Source organism: Amblyraja radiata, chromosome 9 (genome assembly GCF_010909765.2).
Source record: "Amblyraja radiata isolate CabotCenter1 chromosome 9, sAmbRad1.1.pri, whole genome shotgun sequence".
Taxonomy (NCBI): domain Eukaryota; kingdom Metazoa; phylum Chordata; class Chondrichthyes; order Rajiformes; family Rajidae; genus Amblyraja; species Amblyraja radiata.
Window position 1 is genome coordinate 5,351,155 of NC_045964.1, and position 19,538 is coordinate 5,370,692.

General features: G+C 46.4%; 1 protein-coding gene across 2 annotated transcripts in view; it reads left to right on the forward strand.

Annotated features, from left to right (window-relative positions):
- Positions 1-19,538, forward strand: part of map4k5 (mitogen-activated protein kinase kinase kinase kinase 5) — a 138,024-nt gene that overhangs the window by 37,528 nt on the left and 80,958 nt on the right. For both annotated transcript variants that reach the window (XM_033026560.1, XM_033026561.1), the window contains exons 3-4: positions 10,149-10,239; positions 17,518-17,582. In XM_033026560.1, coding sequence (XP_032882451.1) covers positions 10,149-10,239; positions 17,518-17,582 — 156 coding nt within the window. The remainder of the gene's footprint in view (positions 1-10,148; positions 10,240-17,517; positions 17,583-19,538) is intronic.

Consider the following 19,538-nt stretch of genomic DNA (forward strand, 5'->3'; position numbering starts at 1 on the left):
TTATTCCCCTCATGATTTTATACACCCCTAAGATCACTCCTCAGTCACTTGCGCTCCAAGGAATAAATCCATAGCTGGCCCAACCTCTCCCTATAGCTCATGCCCTTGAGTCTTGCAACCTTGTGTGCAGAGGTCAACCTGCTTGATCCAAGTGGGGAAGTAATGCATTTGAGGATGCACAAAGACTGGAAAATATGGTGTTCAGACTTGTTCAGGGACTAAGGGATATTGGAACACATAAGCTCCTACCTTTAGCTCCTAATATGGATAAGATGACAATGGGGTATTAGTCTTTATTGGTTGTCGGGTGCTTACAAGTGCAGGAATGTCACTAGAACTGAATAAAACACACCCCTCTCCATCCCTCCCCCACCCTAGTTGTTGTGCTAGTTTCACTCTTGACATGGTGAGTTTCATTGTATAACTCGTTTTCACCGAGCCCACGGCTAGTAGTGGACTGTTTCCTCGATCATCATTACTTTTTTGCATATCTTTCGTTCTAGTTCTCTCTCGTTTCCATTTCTCCTGAAAGACTCGACCAGAAACGTCATCTATTCCTTCTTTCCAGAGATGCTGTCGGACCCGCTGAGTCGCTCCAGCATTTTGTGTCTACCTTCGAGTTTAAACCAGCATCTGCAGTTCTTTCCCACACATGCTGCCGGGCCCGCTGAGTTACTCCAGCTTTTTGTGTTGATCCTCGGTTTAAGCCAACATCTGTCGTTCATTTCTACACCTAACCATTTTGAGTGTTGTGTAGGGTTCTGTAACCACAATGTTGTTTTTTGCATAGGATGTGATAGCATGCAGGGGAGGTATGAGAGACTCAGAGATTGGTGAAGTTGGGGCAGTCTGTGGGTACGACTTTATTCATAGTAGTTCCTTTCAGCCAGCTCCATCTCCATTAGCAAGCTTAATGGCACTGGAGAGTCTGCCCACATGGATTGGGACAGGCCACATAAACCCCCTGCTCCATTTAACTGGCAAATTGTGCTGTACTGCTTCATATTGTTTCCAAAACGAGTTTCCAATATAAAGCTTTTACACACTGCAGGTTACATATTACTTTTGTAGATAATAATAAGAATAATAATAATAATAATAATAATAATAAATTGAATTTATATAGCGCTTTTCAGGGACTCAAAGTCGCTTTACAAGGCAAGGCAAAAAACAAAAACAAAAACAAAACAAAACAAAACAAACCAAAAAATGAGCAACAATTCAAGCACAGATGAAAAGGGAGGGGGACGTGGGGCTAAGGATAGGCAGAGGTGAAGAGATGGGTCTTGAGGCGGAACTGGAAGATGGTGAGGGACACGGAATTGCGGATCAGTTGGGGGAGGGAGTTCCAGAGCCTGGGAGCTGCCCTGGAGAAGGCTCTGTCCCCAAAACTGCGGAAGTTGGATTTGTGGATGGAGAGGAGACCGGCTGATGTGGATCTGAGGGACCGTGAGGGTTGGTAGGGGGAGAGGAGGTCAGTGAGATATGGGGGGGGGGGCCAGATAGTGGAGGGCTTTGTAGATGAAGACCAGGATTTTGTAGGTGATCCGGTGGGAGATGGGAAGCCAGTGAAGTTGTTTGAGGACTGGAGTGATGTGGTGCCAGGATTTGGTGTGGGTGATGAGTCGGGCGGCTGCGTTCTGGACCAGTTGGAGTCGGTTGATGTAGCTGGAGCTGATGCCAAGGAGAAGTGAGTTGCAGTAGTCCAGTCGGGAGGAGATGAAGGCATGGATGAGTCTTTCAGCAGCGGGGGGTGTGAGAGGGTCTGATTTTGCCGATGTTGCGGAGGTGAAAGGAGGAGGTTTTAATGACATGGCGGATGTGAGGCTCAAAGGAGAGGGTGGAATCAAAGATCACGCCAAGGTTGCGGGCCTGGGGAGATGGGGAAACAATGGTGCCGTCGATGGTGAGAGTGGGGTTATTGATTTTGCTGAGTGTGGATTTGGAGCCTATGAGGAGGAATTCTGTTTTATCGCTGTTGAGTTTGAGGAAGTTATGTTGCATCCAGGATTTTATAGATGACAAACAGGAGTTGATATGGGAGAGAGGGGGGGGAGGGGGGGTTGTGGGGGGATTTGGTGCCGAGGTAGTTCTGGGTGTCATCGGCGTAACAGTGGAAGTCCAGGTTGAAGTGGCGGAGTATCTGACCAAGGGGGAGGATGTAGATGATGAAGAGGAGGGGGCCGAGTTCGGAGCCTTGGGGAACGCCTTGAGTGACTGTGGCTGTAGCAGAGGTGTGGTTATGGAGAGAGATGTGACTTTAAATATGCCTGCATATAAATGCAAACTGGAGTAGGACCCTTGAGATTGCGAGTTGAAGTGGCAAGGCTGAATTCATCCCACATGGGATCTTATAGAAACATATAACATTATAAAAGGACTGGACAAGCTAGATGCAGGAAAAATGTTCCCAATGTTGGGCGAGTCCAGAACCAGGGGCCACAGTCTTAGAATAAAGGGGAGGCCATTTAAGACTGAGGTGAGAAAAAACTTTTTCGCCCAGAGAGTTGTGGAATTCCCTGCCACAGAGGGCAGTGGGGCCAAATCACTGGATGGATTTAAGAGAGAGTTAGATAGAGCTCTAGGGGCTAGTGGAATCAAGGGATATGGGGAGAAGGCAGGCACGGGTTATTGTTTGGGGACGATCAGCCATGATCACAATGAATGAACGAAGGGCCGAATGGCCTCCTCCTGCACCTATTTTCTATGTATCTATTTCCTAATGTTGCTAAGGAGCTAATGCATCTAAACTATCCGTACACATTTCAGTCTGTGCCTTATTTCCATTTGAAATTGGCGCACAAACTCAAACGGGTGCAGCCAAGCAACTTGCAAGGAAACATGGAGACATGAGGAACTGCAGATGCTGGTTCACAAAAAAATAGACAACGTGCAGGAAAAACTCAGCAGGTGATATTCTGGGTCTGAAGAAGGGTCTTGACCCGAAACAACGCCTATCCATGTTCCCCTGGGATCCTGCCTGACCCAGCACTTTGCATGGAAATCAATGTTTACTGTGAAATGCTCAAAATTCAAGTGTTGGCCTGGCCCTGAGCAGCATTCTATGTTAGGATGGTTGTCATAATATTTAATTACCTCGGCATTGACATTTCCCTGGTCCTTGCATAAAGATTTAGTGCATTCATAGAGGGCAATAGACCTCTAATTCTGGTTTATTTCAAGGTGACAATTTGTTAGATTAAGCATTGATTTAAATATATGGCAAGTGATATAGGGTAGGGGGGAAGCTCCCAGCTCTACCTCTTTGGTGACCCTCAGACTATCCTTGATCGGACTTTGCTGGCTTTACCTTGCATTCAATGTAATTCCCTTATCATGTATCTCTACACTAAATGGCTCGATTGTAATCATGTACTGTCTTTCCTCTGACTGGTTAGTGCAGATCAAACAGTTTTGCTGATTTGATCCGTGTTTGGTTTTGCTGCTGATGAACTGATCCATAATCCATGTCAGGTTTTCCACACCACCACCTGGTGGCATGCGGGCTGCCGTGTTAGATAGTTCTACTTACGACTCGGAGCGTACAGTACTCATTTCGATGGTCTCTATATGTATTCTAATTAAAGTACTTGTTATGATATGTAACAACTCTGTATTAATAGCACTTTGCACAGACAAAAGCTTTGCACTGTACCTCTGTACATGTGACAATAAACTGAATTTAAGATTGGGAGATGATGGACCTGTGTCTTCTCTCTGGCACACACATCATTTCACTCCAAGGAGAGCTTGAATCCTGAACTTTGGATGAGAACCTCCTGGGGAAACTAGAAGTTCTTCTATGCCTTGAGTGTGGTGACGTTCGGCTTATGTATTCTGGTGTGAGGTATCTGGTGACAGCAGGTTGGTCAGGATGAAACCTAGTGCAGATTCCATTATGTATCTGTACACTGAATGGCTCGATTATAATCCTGTATTATCTTTCCTCTGACTGGCTAGCACGCAACAAACGCTGTTATTCCACTGCACCTGGCAATACGTGACAATAAACCAGAGATCGGCAACCCACGGCCCCCGGGCCGAATACGGCCCGTAACCCAAAATCATCCGGCCTGCCGTTGGATCTCCCCCCCCCCCCCCCCCCGTAATCATCCAGCCCGCCAAGCTCTGGCTGTACCGCATCTTGCGCATTGCCGCCGGCACAGCCACGCACCTTCTGTGAACACGTTTAAGAAAGAATTGCAGATGCTGGAAAAATCGAAGATGAGACAAAAATGCTGGAGAAACTCAGCGGGTGAGACATGCAAGGATTGCATGAGGCTGCCTCACCTGCTGAGTTTCTCCAGCATTTTTGTCTACCTTCTGGGAACACGTGATTTGATGCCTGCCATCTGGATATCCATGTGTACACATGATAGATGTGGCCCGCCATCCGCTCACAGACATGCGTCCCGGCCCCGAAAGATTCAACATTCATTTTAGCAATGTTCTCCTTGCTCAGGGACCATAGTGCTGTTTCCTCTTTCTTATGACAGTGAACTTTTCACATCAGGAAAAGCTTTCTGTACTGTGAGACATTGATGGTAAGAATAAATTATGAATTAGTTATGAACATAGTGGTCCCATTTTGGGCATCTAGGACCCACAAAATGCTGCAGTAACTCAGCAGGGCAGGCAGCATATCTGGAGAGAAGGAATGGGTGATGTTTCAGTTCAACTTCAAGTTCACATTTATTATCACACGCACCAATTAAGCTACAGTGATATTTGAGTTACCATACAGCCATACAAGTTAAAAAAGAACGCAATACACAATAATTTTAACATAAACATCCACCACAGTGAAATCAACATTCCTCACTGTGATGGAAGGCAATAAAGTTCAGCCATCTTCCTCCTTTGTTGAGACCCTTCTTCAGTTTAAGTCAATGGGAGAGGGAGACTAGAGATATGGAAGGGTAAGGTGTGAAAAGGACAGATCAAAACAGACGACAATCAAGGAAATGGGGAGGTGGCAACGAGGCAAAAACTCAGCAAAATTAATTAGGAGCACAGTGAAACTAGATGTTAGAGAAATGATTATTCATATGGCAGGGTTTTAAGCTACCCAATTGAAATGTGAAGTGCTTTTCCTCCAATTTGTGTTGGGCCTGACTCTGACAGTGGAGGAGGCCCAGGTTAGAAAGATCAGTGTGAGAATGGGAGGGGGAGTTGAAGTGCTGAGCAACCAGGAGATTGCGTAGGCCTGAGTGGAGGTGTTCAGCGAAACGATGAAAATAGAAGTATGGTGACATCTATAGGATGAGCAATGTATAGCATATATTAAATAATGTACACAATACCATCAGTGTGAAGAAAAGTTGTTTGTCCTCACCATCCATAGATCTGATCTGCTGAGATCCTCCAGCACTTTTTTTAACATTATCACAAACATGACACAGTTATTGCAATTGGGGGAAAGATCACGCCGGGTACATATCAATTTTATATCGATGAATAAGCTAAACACTTTTGACACAGTGCATGAACTGCATGCAAGAAAAAAATACTCTGCAGCAAAACAAAGTGCTGGAGGAACTCAGCAGGTCAGACAGTATTCGTGGAGGGAATGGTCAGACAGCTGTCTGACAAAATGTGACGTCTGAACTGTTTCTCTTGAGCTGCGAGTGTTTCCAGAGCTTTGGTTGAACTTTCCAGAACTGGTGCTGGAGAGGGTCCAGAGAAGGTTTACGGGAATGAGTGCGTTAACATATGATTCATGTTTGTCGGCACTGAGCCTGTACTCGCTGGAGTTTAGAAGGATGAGGGGGAACCTCATTGAAACGTACCAAATAGTGAAAGGCCTAGATGTGAAGAGGATGTTTCCACTAGTGGGAGAGTCTAGGACCAGAGGTCATAGCCTCAGAATAACAGGACGTTCCTTTATGAACGAGATGAGGAGGAATTTATTTCTTCAGAGGGCGGTGAATCTGGGGAATTATTTGCCACAGAAGGCTACGGGGGCCGATAATGGATATTTTTACGACAGAGACACGGTGCCCTCAAATGTTTGGGACAAAGACCCATCATTTATTTATTTGCCTCTGTACTCAATTTGAGATTTGTAACAGAAAAAAAAATCACATGTGGTTAAAGTGCACATTGTCAGATTTTATTAAAGGGTATTTTTATCCATTTTTGATTCACCATGTAGAAATTCAATCATGGCTGATTTATCTCTCCCTCCTAACCCCATTCTCCTGCCTTCTCCCCATAACCTCTGAAACCCGTACTAATCAAGAATCTATCTATCTCTGCCATAAATATATCCATTGACTTTGCCTCCACAGCCTTCTGTGGCAAAGAATTCCACAGATTCACCGCCCTCTGACTAAAGAAATTCCTCCTCATCTCCTTCCTAAAAAAAACGTCCTTTAATTCTGAGGCTATGACTTCTAGTCCTAGACTTTCCCACTAGTGGAAACATCCTCTTCACATCCACTCCATCCAAGCCTTCCACTATTCTGTACATTTCGATAAGGTCCCCCCTCATTCTTCTGAACTCCAGTGAGTAAAGGCCTAGTGCCGACAAACGCTCAACATATGTTAACATACTCATTCCTGGGATCATTCTTGTAAACCTCTTCTGGATCCAAAGCCTCCAGACCTTCATTGCAAAGTCCCATCCTTGCACATTTGACACTTTTTTGTGTCCAGGTCTTTCTACACTTTCATTTCATCATTTATTATCAGCACTCTTTTTGCTTTATGGGCCTGTCCCACTTAGGCGACTGCAGGAGACTATGTGATCGCCACATGGTCGCGGGTGGTTGCCGGGGAGTTGCCTTCATGGTCGTGAGGAGTTCCTGCATTCTGGGAACTAGTCACGGCCTCATTATGGTCGCCGCTAATTTTTCAACATGTTGAAAAATTAACGGCGACCAGAATGAAGCCGCCACGGAGAGTAGCGAGAATTCTCGTGCCGCAGGTGCAGTGGTAGTGGGTTGCCAGGAGGTCAAAGGTTGTCGTAGGTTGTAGCCGGTGCTGATAGATGAATTTCATTGGCTCATTGGGGGAAAAAAAACATAAGCAGTAGTTTTCAGAACCAAGGATAACCGACCGGTAATGTTAATGTCCGCCGAGCTTCACAGCCGTGTATCTCTGGCTTCCTAAAAGTTGTCTCCACTTCTTCTCCCCCCCCCCCCCTCCCTTTTCACCCCACACCCTCTCCTCCCCTCTTTTAAAGGACTTACGTGACCCTTCCCGTACACTGTGCTTTCATCGTCTTAATTACAGCGCCAACCTTCCTGTTCATCACGGTGTGTGGCTTTGAACCATGTGAATTTCATTCAGACAGCACTCCCCCCCCCCCCCCCCCCCCCCCCCACTTGCCCTGTCCCCCGCCTGAATAACTGGCTGGTGCAGGAAGCTGTGTGCATGCATGCGTGTGTGTAAAATTTGTACATTTTATATACAATTTTTCTATTTTTCCTGACATTGTGTCTTGTTAATGTATTAAATGTGATCCCTTCCTACCTGGTTTGGCTGTTGGTTTTTATCTAGTCTTCGCTTTCTAGATTTAAATATCCCCTTTCTGAACCCTCCTACTCTCATTTGTTTGAAGCCCCATCTCTCGCTCAAGATACGAGTTACTAAGGTGCACATTCCAGCCTAGTTTTAGACGCCTTTCCCGATGGATCAGTTTTTGCTGTCCTAGTGTCAAGTTATGCAGATATCCCACGACTAACTCCATCCATGTATTTGACCAGCAAGGTCTTTGGAGATGCCTTCTCTCTGATTTGTGTGGCCATCTGAAGGAATCCATGAGTGGATTATCCAGGGTAAATGCTGGGAACATACTGTGCTTGTGCCACACCCCTGGGCATGGCACTGTGGAATGCCGTGACTAAGAGGAGCTGGGACAGAGCCAGAGTTCGGTCTGCAAAGGTTCTTGCACAGGGACCCCAGTCTTGGTGCAATATTTGCCCTGCTCTGAGTGCAACTGCCAGCGTTTCCCAGCCCGTGGTTTCATATGATGAGCGTTTGATGGCACTGAGCCTCTTCAGACACATTTTCCAAATAATTATGTGTAGGAAAGAACTGCAGATGCTGGTATAAACTGAAGATAGACACAAAAAGCTGTAGTAACTCAGCATATCAGACAGCATCTCTGTACAAAAGGAATATGTGATGTATTGGAGTGGGACCCTTCTTCAGACCATTTAAAAAGGCTGCGGTCAATGGAGTCGCTGGTGGAGGCCTGCGGGGGGGGGGGGGGGGCTGAAGTAAATGTACGGGTGTGAAGAAGGATCTCGACCCGAAACGTTACCTATTCCTTTTCCCCAGAGATGCTGTCTGACTTGCTGAGTTACTCCAGCTGTTTGTGTCTATCTTCAGTTCACACTCATGATCTTTTGTCTGTTGCCAATTGTGCATAGCAAGGGCAGTAACAAAGGATTAATATTTTTACTTGTTAACATATTCTGTTGTGCTGCTGCAAGTAAGAATTTAATTGTCCTATCTGGGACGTATGACAATAAAACTCTCTTGACTTGAATTTAACTCATCACACCCACTAATGTCCAGAAAAGCATCCATTCCTAAATGAAACTTTACAGTTGGTTACTTGTTGTGTCAGAACACCTAAACCTCTACGTCACTCTTCTTAGTATGCCCATTAAGAAACAAAAGTGCCGTTTTAGCTCCCTTCCTCATAACTAATTCATCTTTGTTATTTTTACCTTAAATGTTCAATTTAAGTTTAGCAACAATTCCTTCTACTTGAGTGGGCCTCTTTGATCACAATGTCCTCATCATTTTTACCCGTTCTCCCTTCAGTTTTGTTTGTGCACACAATGATAGCAAGTAGCTTGTACCAAAGATCCTATAGCGGAGCAAGATAGACCACTCCTTCTAAATGCAATGGGCTGACGTGTAGTACGCAACGGAGCGGAACGTGGGCCTTTTTTTCATCCATTTCAGTAACCCGACCCGACCCGACTCGCAGTGTAATCAACGTTGCGGGGGAACAGTTTGTGTTAATAAATTATAATTCTGAAAATGAGGAGAAGATTTTGACCAAAGAACTTTTATTTTTACGAGGATGTTTCCGTAACCGGCTTCCGTCTCCGCACTAGTATCTTTGCTCCGCTACGGGATCTTTGGTGCGGAGACGGAAGCCGGTTACAGAAAAATGGGGCCGAAAATTACCCATGAATCTGCCCATGACCGTACTACGTCTTTTTCGTCGAGTGATCTATCTTGGATCTTTGGCTTGTACCACAGTGCAGAGGAATGGACTCCCTGGCCCCACAAACCGATCCACCACATTAGACCATCAGGGTGGATTTGATTGTACTCTGTCCACAGTGCGGTTCCGTATACAATTCAAGACCCTCCTCTATGTCTACAAAGCCCTCAATGGGCTTGCCCCCTCCTACATTAAAAGTCTTCTCACCCACCACTCCACCTCCAGGTCTCTCAGATCGGCCGACTCGGGGCTGCTGAATATCCCGCGGTCTAGGCATAAGCTTAGGGGCGACCGCGCCTTTGCGGTTGCAGCCCCTAGACTGTGGAACAGCATCCCCTTTCCCATCAGAACTGCCCCCTCCATCGACTCCTTTAAGTAATGACTAAAATCTTATCTATACTCCCAAGCCTTTCCTGACGTCCACTGAGCGAGGGCTATATGTATATATGCATGTAGTTTGTATGTTTATACTATTCTTATAACAAATGTAAAGCACTTTGGCCAACGAGAATTGTTTTTTTAAATGTGCTATATAAATAAATGTGACTTGACTTGACTTGACACAGTAACCTTCCACATTGTTTGCACGAATCTTTGAGCTGGAAAAATGAAAAGCGTTTAAGTTCCTACCCGACTGCACTCTGAATTATTTTATTGGCATTTAATATCCCGTTTTCATGACCAGTGGTGAAATGTAAATGTGAATCTAGATGGGTCTCAGAATACGATGAGAAGCCATTGATATTTTCCTGCACAGTAGGCAATGGAATTGAATGAGGCCAGTCCCCTCCATTTTGAATACAGGATGGAAGAGAATGGGGTGATCAACATTATCGCAAGTTGGATTTGTCATGGGTGCTGTCACACGGGATGTAATTTGTGACCTTCAACGCTAGTATTAATGTGCTAATATCAGCATTTTCTCAAGGATTGTAACAAGATTTCTTGTTTTCCACAGGAGACGACTTTTCCGTGATACAGCAAGAAATATTTATGGTCAAGGAGTGTAAGCATGCCAACATTGTGGGCTACTTTGGAAGCTACCTCAGGTGATTATATGAAGTTACACTCCACTACATTGTTTTGGCGTGCACCGTTTTGCTTCAAGTAAAGTTATTGCAAGAGAAGACGGATGCAAAATGCTGGAGTAACTCAGCGGGACAGGCAGCATCTCTGGAGAGGAATGGGTGACTTTTTGGGTCGAGACTCTTCTTCAGACTGAGTCGGGGGGGAGAGGGAGTCTAGAGATATAGGGTAGGGTGTGAAAACGACAAATCAAAGCAGGCGATGATAAAGAACTGAACAGTGGTTCATTATCAGCTGAGGGGGAAGGTGACAAGGAGGCATACAGCTAGTAAAATTAATCAGAATGTCAGTCGAAGAACTAGGGTGGGGGAGGGACAGAGAGAGATGGGAAGGAAGGGTTACTTGAAGTTGGAGAAATCAATATTCATACCACTGGTCTGTAAGCTGCCCAAGTGAAATATGAGGTGCTGTTTCTCCAATTTGTATTGGGCCTCACTCTAACAGTGGAGAAGTCCCAGGACAGGAATGTCAGTGTGGGAATGGGAGGGGGAGTTAAAGTGTTCGCCTAGACGGACTGGGCGGAGCCGTTCAGCAAAAACGATCGCCGATCGTGCGCTTGGTCTCGCCGATATACAGGAGTCCACACCTGGAACAGCGGATACAGTAGATGAGGTTTGGAGGAGGTGCGAGTGATCCTCTGCTTCACCTGAAAGGTCAGTCGGGGTCCCTGGATGGATTAGATGGAGGAGGTATAGGGACAAGTATTGCTGAGTTCTGATATCCATCTTTTAGTTAAATATTGTGTTAAGTTTGTTGAACAATGTCCATTCATTAGCATTTTAGACAATAGGTGCAGGAGTAGGCCATTCGGCCCTTTGAGCCAGCACCGTCATTCAATGTGATCATGGCTGATCATCCCCAATCAGTACCCCGTTCCTGCCTTCTCCCCATATCCCCTGACTCCGCTATTTTTAAGAGCCCTATCTAGCTCTCTCTTGAAAGCATCCAGAGAACCTGCCTCCACCGCCCTCTGAGGCAGAGAATTCCACAGACTCACCAGTCTCTGTGAGAAAAAGTGTTTCCTCGTCTCCGTTCTAAATGGCTTACTCCTTATTCTCAAACTGTGGCCCCTGGTTCTGGACTCCCCCAACATCGGGAACATGTTTCCTGCCTCTAGTGTGTCCAAACCCTTAATCTTATATGTTTCAATGAGATAACCTCTCATCCTTCTAAACTCCAGAGTGTACAAGCCCAGCTGCTCCATTCTCTCAGCATATGACAGTCCCGCCATCCCGGGCATTAACCTTGTAAACCTACGCTGCACTCCCTCAATAGCAAGAATGTCCTTACTCAAATTAGGATACAGATTTACAGCACAAATAAGTCTCTCAACATTTGAAATCCAGCCAGAAGTTCTGAGTGAAACACCAGTGGCATTGAAGTAACTATTAGATAGGCAGTAGGAAATGGAGGGCTATGGATCACCTACAGGCAGAGGGCATTAACTTGCATCATGTCCTACACAGACATTGTAGATTGGTGGACCTGTACTGTACTGTACTATGCTTCACTCTCATCTTAATCTGTGGGCTTTAACATGTACATAGGCATTGGAATAGAGTTTTTGAAATATTGATATTTTATTGTAAAGATTGAAGCAGATTTACTGAGTAGATGGATACCAAGTGCCATATTATTAAATTCTGAACATGGGATTTCCCATGTCTGATGCGGGGTCTCGACCCGAAACGTCACCCATTCCTTCCCTCCTGAGATGCTGCCTGTCCCGCTGAGTTACTCCAGCATTTTGTGTCTATCTATGGGACTTCCCAGGATTTGAGCTGCAGTTCAACATTTGGAAAACCTGCAACAAAGTTGCTAATAAGACCATAAGATATGGGAGCAGAATTAGGCCATTCAACCCATCGAGTCGACTCCGCTATTCAATCATGGCTGATCTATGTTTCCCTCTCAACCACATTCTCCTGCTTTCTCCCCGTATCCTCTGACCCCCCCCCCCCTTCCTGATCAAGAACCGATCAACCTTTGCCTTAAAAATACCCAATGTCTTGGTCTCCACAGCCACCTGTGGCAATGATTGGACAAGCTAGATGCAGGAAAAATGTTCCCAGTGTTGGGCGTCCAGAACCAGGGGCCACAGTCTTAGAATAAAGGGGAGGCCATTTAAGACTGAGGTGAGAAAAAACGTTTTCACCCAGAGAGTTGTGAATTTGTGGAATTCCCTGCCACAGAGGGCAGTGGAGGCCAAGTCACTGGATGGATTTAAGATAGAGTTCGATAGAGCTCTAGGGACTAGTGGAGTCAAGGGATATGGGGAGAAGGCAGGCATGGGTTATTGATAGGGGACGATCAGCCATGATCACAATGAATGGCAGTGCTGGTTTGAAGGGCCGAATGGCCACCTCCTGCACCTATTTTCTTTGTCTATGTCTAATGAATTCCGCAGATTCACCATCCTCTGGCGAAAGAAATTCCTCATCTCCATTTTGAAGGTACACCCTTTGATTATGAGGTTGTGCCTCTGGTTCCAGACTGTCCCATCATTAGAAACAGCCTTCCATGTCCACTGGGCCTTTCAATATCTGGAAGGTTTCAATGAGATCCCCCCCCTCATTCTTCTAAACTCCAGCAAGTGAGTCTGTAAGGACATGATGGTCACGTTTTTCTTTGTAACATAGATACATAGAAAATAAGAGACAGGAGTAGGCCATTCAGCCCTTCGAGCCAGCACCGCCATTCAATATGATCATGGCTGATCATCCACATTCAGTACCCCGTTCCTGCCTTCTCCCCATATCCCCTGATTCCGCTAGCCCTAAGAGGTCTATCTAACTCTCGTTTGAATGCATCCCATGAATCGGCTTCCACTGCCTTCAGAGGCAGAGAATTCCACAAATTCACAACTCTCTGGGTGAAAATGTTTTTCCTCATCTCAGTACTAACAGGTCAAACCCTTATTCTTAAACTGTGGCCCCTGGCTCTGGACTCCCCCAACATCGGGAACATGTTTCCTGTATCTAGCGTGTCCAAACCCTTAATAATTAAAAATGTTTCTATAAGATCACCTCTCATCCGTCTAAATTCCAATGAATACAAGCCCAGTCGTTCCATTCTATCATCATATGACAGTCCCGCCATCCCGGGAATTAACCTGGTGAACCTACGCTGCACTGCCTCAATAGCAAGAATGTCCTTCCTCAAATTAGGAGACCAAAACGGCACACAATACTCCAGGTGTGGTCTCACCAGGGCCCTGTACAACTGCAGAAGGATCTCTTTGCTCCTATACTCAAATCCTCTCGTTATGAAGGCCAACATGCCATTAGTTTTCTCCACTGCCTGCTGTACCTGCATGCTTACTTTCAGTGACTGATGTGCAAGCACACCCAGGTCTCGTTGCACTTCCCCTTTTCCTAATCTGACACCATTCAGATAATAATCTGCCTTCCTGTTCTTGCTGCTAATGCACCCTAATGCTGCTTCCGGTGTGAGCTACACCATAGTGTTGTTGGGTTTTCCTGTGTAGCATTTTATGGTGTCACTTTCAGCAGAGTGAAACTGGACAAGTTCTTGCATTTGGCACAAAGATCTGCAGATGCTGGTTTACAAAGAAAGACACGAGGTGTTGGAGTGACTCAGGAGGTCAGGCAGCATCTCTGCAGAACATGGGCAGGTGATGTTTTCAATTGGGACCCTCCTTCAGACTTGATGTGCCATCTCTCCGTGTTCTCCAGAGACGCTGCCTGACCTGCTGAGTTACTCCAGCACTTTGTGCCTTGCGCTTGTATTTGGCATGTTTAGCTGCCCAGGTGCGATCTCCACATTGATCTTTTGAAGGGCCGTTCAGGCATCAAGCTGTACCCTTCTAGCCAGAGACGAATGGATGCTGCATTGCTGAGAGGGGGTGGGAGAATGCTCAAATTGTGTCATGAGGCCTGGACAGACTGGTGCAAGGCAGGAGGCATGTTCTCCATGCCAGGGACCAGGGGGGCGTTTCACACCTGCAGCCAGACACTTCTGGTGGAGACCCCCCTGAGGAGTAATTGTTACTGCGTGGACAGGAATTTGCTGCATTTTTTTATAAAGCTGCAATGTGGTCAAATTCCCTCTGCCTGCTCTTCCTGCTCCTACGGAGAATTGGCTCCCTGAGCCTCTTCCCTCTGCTCCCAAGATGCTCAGTAAAATCTTATCTTTTTCTCCATGCTCCAAGTCTCCCACCCAAAATATATCTTTGAGTCTGGGTCCAGATTTTGTTTGATAGTGTTTGCTGTTTACCACATATAAAGTTTTATTGCCAAGCCAATTCTGGGCGTTGGGGATAGCTGGCGGCAGGATAAGCTGCTAACATTCTGCTCCTTGAGTAACTTGGCCTGTTGTTGAACTTTGCCATCACCAAGAACTTTGGGAGTAAAAGCACATATTGGCAAAAATAAAAAACCAAGAAGAATTGGAGAACAAAGGTAGACAAAAATGCTGGAGAAACTCAGCGGGTGCAGCAGCATCTATGGAGCGAAGGAAATAGGCAACGTTTCGGCCCGAAACGTTGCCTATTTCCTTCGCTCCATAGATGCTGCTGCACCCGCTGAGTTTCTCCAGCATTTTTGTGTACTTTTGATTTTCCAGCATCTGCAGTTCCTTCTTAAAGAATTGGAGAACTATCCTCTGCAACGACCAGGCTTTATCTCAAATAGTTTGTATTTATTGATTTTCACCAACATTTTGTCAACAGTTTGAAATGCTGGTCTTAATTTGTAGAAATGAGCATAATCAGCAACCTAACTTTCCGTTAAATTTACAGCATGCCAAAGCTATAAACAGGTACACGCATGTTGGTAAATATTTTTATCAAACAATGCACAAATTAAAATGTCGATCGTTTCGCCGAACACCTCCGCTCAGTCCGCAATAACCTACCTGAACTCCCGGTGGCTCAGCACTTCAACTCCCCCTCCCATTCCCAATCCGACCTCTCTGTCCTGGGTCTCCTCCATTGTCAGAGTGAGCAACACCGGAAATTGGAGGAACAGCACCTCCTATTCCGCCTGGGTTGCTTGCGTCCGGATGGCATGAACATTAAATTCTCCCAATTTTGCTAGCCCTTGCTGTCTCCTCCCCTTCCTTAACCCTCGAGCTGTCTCCTCCCATCCCCCCGCCCTCGGGCTCCTCCTCCTCCCTTTTTCCTTCCTTCTCCCCCCCACCCCCCATCAGTCTGAAGAAGGGTTTCGGCCCGAAACGTCGCCTATTTCCTTCGCTCCATAGATGCTGCTGCACCCGCTGAGTTTCTCCAGCATTTTTGTGTACCTTCGATCTTCCAGCATCTGCAGTTCCTTCTTGAGCACAAATTAAAATGTTTTTTTTCCAATGACACTTGGTGTATCTGATACTTGACATTTAATTGAAATCATTTATTTAATCCTTACCTTCAAACCTTTCAATTAAATGGTAATGTATTTTTTTTAATCAGATTTTTTCGTCTGCTTTTTCCCTATAGGTTGTCTTCAATGTTTTGCAGATTGCCGTTTAATGTATTGTTAAAAGCAAAATTTAAAGAATTATTTAATGTTAGTTTTACTTTTTGAATTTAGTTATTGTGTTCATTAGAGAATTTCCATTCTGGTTTCCAAAAACAAGTACGTCCATTTTAATTCCCCATCGCATTCCCGCACTGAATGTGATCGTTTGCCAAACGCTTGTGCCCGGCCCGCAAAGGCCAGCTGCATTTCCAGGTTGGTAGCCATTTTAACTACCCTTCCTACACTGCCCTTTCAGTCCAGGGCCTCCTCCTTTGGCAGAGTAAGGCCACATGCAAACTGGAGGAACAGCATCTCGTATCCCATTAGATCATTCACAGCCTCCTTCCACCAATATTCCTTCCTTTGCCCTCCCCAACTCCAAGCCTTGTTTCTCACCTTTTCATCTCTGTCCAATGTCCGACCATCTCCAATCAAATCCTTCAATACTTTCGTCACCTCCAACGGGATCCCACCACCAACCACGTCTTCCCATCTCCACCCCTTTCCGCTTTCCGCAGAGACCGTTCCCTCCGCAACTCACAGGTCAACTCGTCCATTCCTACCCAAACCACCCCATCCCCCTGCAACCGCAGAAGATGCAACACCCGTCCCTTTACCTCTACCCTCGTCTCCATCCAAGGACCCCAACAATCTTTTTCAGGTGAAGCAGTGGTTCACTTGCACCTCCTCCAACCTCATCTACTGTATCTGCTGTCCCAGGTGTTAACTTCTGTACATCAGCGAGACCAAGCGCAGGCTCGGCGATCGATTCGCTGAACACCTCCGTTCAGTCTGCCTGAACCTACCTGATCTCCCGGTGGCCCAGCACTTTAACTCCTCCTCCCAATCCCAATCTGACCATTTTGTCCTGGGCCACCTCCATTGTCAGAGTGAGGCCCAGCACAAATTGGAGGAACAGCACCTCATATTCCGCTTGGGCAGCTTACACCCCTGCAGTATGAACAAGTGGCCCTTGCTTTCCCTCTCTCTCCATCCCCTCCCCCTTCCAAGTTCTCCCACTAGTCTCACTGTCTCCGACTACATTCTATCTCTGTCCCGTCCACTCCCCTGACATCAGTCTGAAGAAGGGTCTCAACCCGAAACGTCACCCATTGCTTCTCTCCAGAGATGCTGCCTGTCCCGCTGAGTTACTCCAGCTTTGTGTCTATCCCCAATCAGCCACATCTATATCCAACTATTACTTGCCAAACTTTGTCCCTCCCCTCCACCCTATCATACTCCCTCCCCCCTCCCCCCCCCCCCCCCCCCAGGTAGGCGGCACGGTGGTGTAGTGTGCGGCATGATGGCGTAGCGGTAAAGCTACTGCCTTACAGCGCCAGAGACTCGAGTTTGATCCCGACTATGGGTGCTGTCTGTACGGAGTTTGTACGTTCTCCCCTTGACCTGCGTGGGTTCTCTCCGCGATCTTCGGTTTCCTCCCACACTCCAAAGACATTCAGGTGTGTAGGTTAATTGATTGGTGTAAAATGTTATTTGTCCCCAGTGCATGTAGGGTGGTATTAATGTGCGGGGATGGCCGGTCGGCACGGACTTGGTGGGCCGAAGGGCCTGTTTCCACACCGTATCTCTAAATATCTCTATCCCAGCTTTCTCCCGCCCCAACTACAAGTGGGACTTGTAGTCTGAAGAAGGATTCCAACCTGAAATGTCATCTGTCCACGTTCTCCAGAAATGTGGCCTCACCTGCTGAGTTGCACTTTCATTTTTTTTGTACATTTTCTAAAAGGTATTTTTAATTTTGTCTAGCCGTGAGAAGCTGTGGATCTGTATGGAATACTGCGGGGGTGGATCTCTCCAGGATACGTACCATGGTATGTTGTTTGAACCTCCCCCACTCACCCTCAGCTTCCCCTCCCCTCCAACACCACTGCTCTTTCCTGGCATCTTCCTTATCCCCAAACTGTTCATCTATTGCTCTTGGCTTTTTGTTGTCATTTAAAAAAAATTAATATCTTAGTTGAATAAAAGAGAATCCTCTGAATTCTGACAGTGCACAGGGAGGGAAGTATCTGCTTCAATCAAAAATACATGTTAATGTTCTGAGTATCAGAAATGATTTACACCCAAGCTGCTTGTCCGCCATCTCTTGCAGCTGACCATTGAATGTTCTTTTCTTGTGAATGGACTGAAAGCATTTTGGTTTGATTTCCACTAAACAAAGAAGGGGCTCGACCCATTCTTTTTCTCCAGAGATGCGCCCTGTCCCGCTGAGTTACTCCAGCACTTTGTGTCTATCTTCAGTGTAAACTAACATCTGCACTTCCTACCCACACTCTACACTGCCCATTCACTCTCCCATGGTTCAGATGATGACCTTCCTTCATCAATACCATACCGTTTATTGTCATTTGGACCTCAAATGAAGTTCAAACGAAATGTGGTTTCTGCAGTCATACAACAAGAGGAAACAATTAACAAGACACACAATTAACACAATTTGCACAAACAACCATCACAGTGAATCTCCTCCTCACTGTGATGGAAGGCAAAGTCGTTGTCTCCCCCCTGTTTTCCATTCTTCTCCTGATGTTGGAGCCCCCGCCGGGCGATGCAAGGCCCTGCTCCGGGTCTTGATGTTGGTGCCCCCGGTGGGCGATGGCAGGTCCCGCGGCCGTTAAAGCCGCGCCGGGTGATGTAAGGCCCCGCGGGTCATGATGTTGGAGCCCCCGGTGGGCGATGGCAGGTCCCGCGGCCTTTAAAGCCACGCCGGGCGATTTCAACCCCGCAATTCGGGCGGGAGAAGTAGCCGTCGCGGGAGCTCCGAAAAGCGGTCTCCCACCAGCGAACCCGCGAGAGACCCAGTCAGATCTTAAGGATGTGAGGAATATGAACTCTACTGTTCAGCAGGATGGGTCATGTCTGATCTTTTACCTCAGCCCCATTCTCTCCATTAACCCCATCTCCCTTGACTGACTTTTTCATAAAATGTTAGCGATCGAGCATTCAACGCCTTCCTGTTCTCTTCTTGAGAAGGGAATTCTAAACATTCATCTTCTTCTTGCTTTTGAGGCAGCAGAAGTCCGCAGCAGGGTGATGCCATCCGGTTTGACATCCGTAGGTGCCCACCCTAAAAAGGCACCAAGCTGTGGCGCTGCTGCCGTCTCTGTTTGTTGTCGTTCGCCTGACTGAGGTCAGTTGACAGGGCTCACCACGGGGAGATCGACAACATGACCCCCCCCCCCCAACATTCAGAATTCGCTGGAAGAAGGTCTTATTCTCGTCTCTTCTCGGAATGGCCGACCCTTTACTCTGAGACTACTGGTTCCAGACAGCCTCACCAGGGGAAATGGTCAAGTCCACGTTTACCCTTCAGATTTTGTGTGGTTCATTGAGGACACCTCATTTTTCTAAACTCCAAGTCTGCTCTGTCTCTCCTCTTGCCACCAACCCATCTTCCTGGGGATCGAGCAGGTAAACCTTTTGCTGCAGTCCTTTAGTTTCAACTATTCCTATCCCTGGTTACGGAGTCTAGTCCTATCCTTAAGCATTCCTATCCCTGGTTAGGGAGACTCGGGCTGAGATATATTTTCAGCAAGATGCGCCCATTCTTGTGCTTCAATTCTCTTGCAGTCACAGTCCTCCTAATTAATTAATTAATTGCCCATAATTTTTTTCCACCGAAAGCTCTTCCTTTCTATTTTATGACCAAAATGAAAGACTACATTTCTCTCATCTTCCACCATGTCCTTGCCCCTTTGTCCACCTGCCTGTATATGTCTGTAACCCCCGCCCCCCTCCATATCCTCTAAAGTCCATCAAGCCGAGCT